The 5,000-nt window shown below is 46.7% G+C and overlaps 1 protein-coding gene across 1 annotated transcript in view; it reads left to right on the top strand.

Annotated features, from left to right (window-relative positions):
- The first annotated feature begins 6 nt into the window (after positions 1 to 6).
- Itih5 (inter-alpha-trypsin inhibitor heavy chain 5) overlaps positions 7 to 5,000 on the top strand; it is a 94,715-nt gene continuing 89,721 nt past the window's right edge. Inside the window, exon 1 of the mRNA XM_028764931.1 lies at positions 7 to 96. Coding sequence (XP_028620764.1) covers positions 7 to 96 — 90 coding nt within the window. The remainder of the gene's footprint in view (positions 97 to 5,000) is intronic.

A 5,000-nucleotide genomic window follows, 5' to 3' on the forward strand; every position in this document is an offset into this window, starting at 1 on the left:
TTCGCCATGCTTCTGCTGCTAGGGCTGTGCCTGGGTTTGTCCCTTTTTTCAGAGTCCCAGGAAGAGGCACGGAGCTGGGATGACACCTCGGAGCAAGTAAGTAGGAGAAAGAACTTTGGGAGCCCGTGAATCTGTCCTTTTCCCTCCATCTCCCTGGGCCGTATGGCTTCTGGACAGGCTGGAATTGATCCGTAGGATGCAAGGAAGGCGGGGGGGGGGGGGGATCTCATGCCTCCGGGTTTGCACCGTTCCTTTCCCCAGTTTTGGGGGCTTTCCTATCTATTGGTCACTTGTGCCACTTCTGAGTAGTCCTCAGCGCCTGCCCCGTGCCAGATTCCCGTAGAGCTGTGCCTGGAACTCCAAAGTTCTGCAGAGTCAAATATACTTGTTGGCTCCCGCTGACTACCAGATTCCCATCCGTCCTAACACATTTCTGAGATGGGCTCCTGCCCAGCAGTTCATTGCAAGTTTCCGACTTGGTCTTGTGAGGTGGTTAACTGTTAGCTCTCACCCGGGGAGAAAAGAGCTGATTAGAAGTCCTAAACTCCTGGAAACCTCAACACTCTCTATCCAAACACGGGAAAACTCAATTTCCCCTCCGGTTCTTATCCATTGTGAGTAGTTTACTGGCGGTACCATGATTAAGTCAGTGTCAAGAACTAAAACAGCTCAGGTATTTGGTGCACGCATCACCATTTATGTTTTAAACCGGCATAACCACACAGGTGACTACAGCTCTGCAAATGGAAAGGTTCAGTCCAGTGTCTGACCACTGGAAAAGGTCCATGCAAACTGTCAAACAGATTTGCCCAAACATCCCTGTGTGGAGTCTGTAGAAGAAGCGATCTTTTGTGGTGATGTAGGAGAAAAGTAGGCTTTGGGTCAAGAAAAAGGCTGCTTCCCTCCTCTGCCCACTCTGCCACTTACAGCTGTGTCCTGGGCACACTCCGTATTTGAATGCAATGCATTTTCTCTTCAAGGCATGCTGTTTATGGAGCTAGGGCTAGCCTAGAGCTTGCTATTAACCCAGGCTGGGTTTGAACTCTCAGTCTTCCAGCCCGAATCTTCCAAATGCTGGGGTTACAGGTGTGGTGTGTGGCATGTCTGGCTTAGAATTCATTTTGAGCTTATAGTAAGGATTTAGCTAGCTTGTGAAAGGACCTGGTATCCAGTAGGCACTCAATAAATGAGAGATATTTTAGTGGTGAGGACTTAGCTACCTAGACCTGAATTCTAAACTGCCAGCAGGGTTGGCACTTGACATAGCTTCTATTGGTAGGCTTGTACAGCCGAATTGCTGAGGCAAGGAATTCAGGGTAAAGTTCTTGAAACTTCTCGAGGGTTACTGTAAGAGGAAGGGAATGTGGGAAGAACCGAGACAAAGACTCTTTCTGGGGACTAGAGATGGATTCAAGCCATGCTTTCTCCACAACTACAAGTGAATTTAACACTTTCCAAAGTTTCATTCTTAGAACAAGCATGGGATTTGATTCATTTTGATGATTCCCCATTGTCTTTAACCCATGGCAACATTTATCTTGAAAATGATTAAATCAGACAACATACACACATACACACCTATACACACCCCAAACCTTGAGGTATAAACTGCTATGGAAATTTGCATTTCTACTTTCTATTTGTACTGTATTTTAAATTTAGCTTATGGAGTGTGTGTGTGTGTGTGTGTGTGTGTATGAGAGAGAGAGAGACAGAGAGACAGAGACAGAGAGAGACAGAGACAGAGAGAGAAGGGGGAAGGCCAGGGCACTGGGTGTCTGCGACTCCATAGTAGATTGCTTGCCTGGGATGAATGAGGTTTCTGGGTTCAATCCCAAGAACTGATAAGAAAAAGACTGAAGAGTTGATGTACTTAGCATGAACCTGAGGATGTAGTCACTGTTCTAATCTCAAAAATATAACCTCTGAAGCTATGTGTAAACTCAATAAACTTGTAAAATGTGATAAGGGATCTGGGGAGACAGTTGGGCTAGCACAAAGCTTATTTATAAGCATGAAGACCTGAGTTCAATCCTCAGACCCCCCCACAACAAACAAAGAAACAAAACAAAATGAGGCAGGGGCATGGTGGCCAACTAGTAATCCTAGTGTCGGGGAGGTGGAGACAGGTGGATCCTGGGATGTGTAGCCAGTCTGACTTGCTTGACAAGTTCCAGGCCAGTGATCCTATCTCAAAAACAGATGGACAAAGCCTGAAGCATGACAGTCTTTCCCATACGTACAACAAATTTTACACACACACACACACACGAACTCTCGTACATACACACATGCACAAGAGTATGTAAATTTAATGTAAATTGTAACTTAACGTGCTTATCAACTTTCATGGCAGTTCTGATCATTTACATGTAACTGGGAAAAATACTACTTGTATATTAGATTCAATTTCCTTCTTCCATCTCACCCTCCCCTGCATCTATAAATTATATGGTCCTTAGTAGAGCAATTACTAAAATTGGTGGTTTCTAACTGTCTCTGTGGACTTGGGAAATTAATTGAATATCAGAAACATGGCCTCTTTTCCATCTGCGTTGACCCATGGGAAGGGATGGAGCCAGTGATTGAAGGAGCATAGGTTGAATAATGTTACCTTAAAAGAAGCCTCCAGAGGCCAGGGATATGGCTTAGTGGGTACAAGTGCTTGCCACTAAGTCAAGTGACCTGAGTTCAGTCCCCAGGACCCACAAGGTAGAAGGAGAGAACTGACTCTCACAATTTGTCCTCTGGCCTCTACACATGTGTTGTGGCATCCCTCCCAATGCAGAAGAGCAATATGCCAGGGAATTAGTATTGGAAAGGAAGTTACATGAACAGATCATCTTCTATCTCCTGATTATCCACTTTATGTCTTCGATTTATATGGTTTTTGAAAGTAAGGATAAAGTTTTCAAAGGCAATTTTAAATAAAAAAAACAATTAACACTTACTGAATGTTCAAAAGGTCTCCAAATATTCTACTTAAAGCAAAAAGAGGCAATGAAGTGTTACGATTAAAAATATTCCAAGTGGAACTAGGCTATGTGGGGTTCAAATCTGGATCCTGCTACCTCCCGCAACCTCCTGGGTGCTCTTGGGCAAGCAACTTAACCTCTCTGATTTTCACTTTCATTGTGTCAGCATCAGGTTAATAGCTCCTAGCTCTCAGAGAGAGATGGATCTGCATTTGGGGGAGAGAACTTAATTCTAAAGGACTCCTTTGAGAGAAAGAATTCCTGAATGCCCATCCTGGTGTTCCCTTTTCAAACTTCCCATATGTTAAACTCCCTATATGGTTGCAGCCATTAGCTGGTCTTCTCACTGGAATCGAGACAAATATTTCTTTAGCTCTCTAGTAAGAAAAGCCAGGAAAAGCTCTGCAGGCTGCTGGCCGCTCCGTTATGCCTCTTGATGTACAGGGATGGGATTGCTGAGGTGGAGCCGTAGAACTGAATGCGGAGAGAGACATGGGAGACAGTCCAGCAGTGTGCTCACTCCCCAACCAGCCATATCTCATCTCTTGAGGGCGGAAAGGAAGGGCGGGGGCGGCCTGAGGCTGGGCGAAGAACTGTGTGTGACTTTGTACTCCTAAGTAGTGTTTCTCAAAATTCTGGGTGCTCATCCATAAAAAAGACCCTCTGGTTTAATGTATGGTCTGAAGTCAATCAACAACAGCAGCAACACTTCTGCATCCAGGGCTGGTTTAAAAGAGGCACAGAATCCTCTGAGATTTCTAGGGAGCGGAGAAGCAAAGATGGATGTGTCCTGACCCACTCATTTTTTTTCTTTTTTCTTTCTCTCTTTTTCTTGTCTATCTTCTCTCCCATGTATGCATATGTGTGTGCAAGTATATGTAGCTGCACGAACCTGTGTCTGGAGGCCGAAGGGCAGCCTTGGAGAGTGTGCTATGTCTACTTTTACAAAAGATTTAACTCATTTTACTCTGTCTTTCTCTGTCTCTGTCTCTGATTCTCTCTCTCTCTCTCTCTCTCTCTCTCTCTCTCTCTCTCTCTCTCTCTCTACCTCCCTCCCTCCCTACATCCCTCCCTCCCTCCCCCCTTAACTTTTTCACTTTCTCCATTCCAACCATTCCAGACTCAGACTCACAGCACTCAACCTGGGATAATCCCAACCTCAAATGACTTTTCAATATCCAGCCTCAGTTTTGTTTGAGAGTCTCCAGTGGCTCTCTAGGGCAGTGGTCGCTCTGTTGCTGGGCCTTGCTGTCAGTGCTCTGAAGGCCTTCAGAAGAATGGGATTGGCTGGTGTTTCATTTTGTCATCCGTGCCTCAGTAGGGAGGGTGACTTTGGTATGCCCAAGATGCCTGCTGAGGTTGGCATTACAGCATCCCTCCTGTGTGTTGTGGGACCTCAAGTCAGGGATTCCTGGATAGAGCTTAAAAGAGAGTGAGGACCCACTTTTACATTCTGTACCAGCCAGCTTTGGTTACTCAAGCATCCAGCTCTGGAAACAGTGAAGTTGTTCTAGGCCTCTCCTCTCTCCTCCCCTCTTCTCCCCTTTTCTCCTCTACTCTCTACTCCCCTCTCTTCTTTTCCCCTCCTCTCTTTTCCCTTCCTCTCCCCCTCTCCTCTCCCCTCCCCTACACTCCTCTCCCCTCCCCTACACTCCTCTCCCCTCCCCTACTCTCCCCTTCCCTCCCCTCCTCACCTCCTCCCTCCCCTCCCCTCCCTTCTTCTCCCTTCCTTTCCCCTTCCCTTCCCTCCTCTCCCCTTCCCTCTTCTCTTCTCCCCTCCTCTTCCCTCCCCTCTTCTCCCCTCCTCTCCACTCTTCTCCTCTCCACTCTTCTCCCCTCCTTTCCCCTTCCCTCCTCTCCCCTTCCCTCCCCTCTTCTCCCTTCCTCTCCTCTCCTCTCCCCTCCTCTCCTCTCCCATCCCCTGCCCTTCCCTCCTCTCCTCTCCTGTCTCACACTCTTTCCCACTGATGAACAATGCTAGTCAGTTCTGTGATGCCTTAACAGATACCAGATAATCAACCTGTG

Source organism: Grammomys surdaster, unplaced genomic scaffold (assembly GCF_004785775.1).
Source record: "Grammomys surdaster isolate TR1022 unplaced genomic scaffold, NIH_TR_1.0 146, whole genome shotgun sequence".
In the NCBI taxonomy this organism is placed as follows: domain Eukaryota; kingdom Metazoa; phylum Chordata; class Mammalia; order Rodentia; family Muridae; genus Grammomys; species Grammomys surdaster.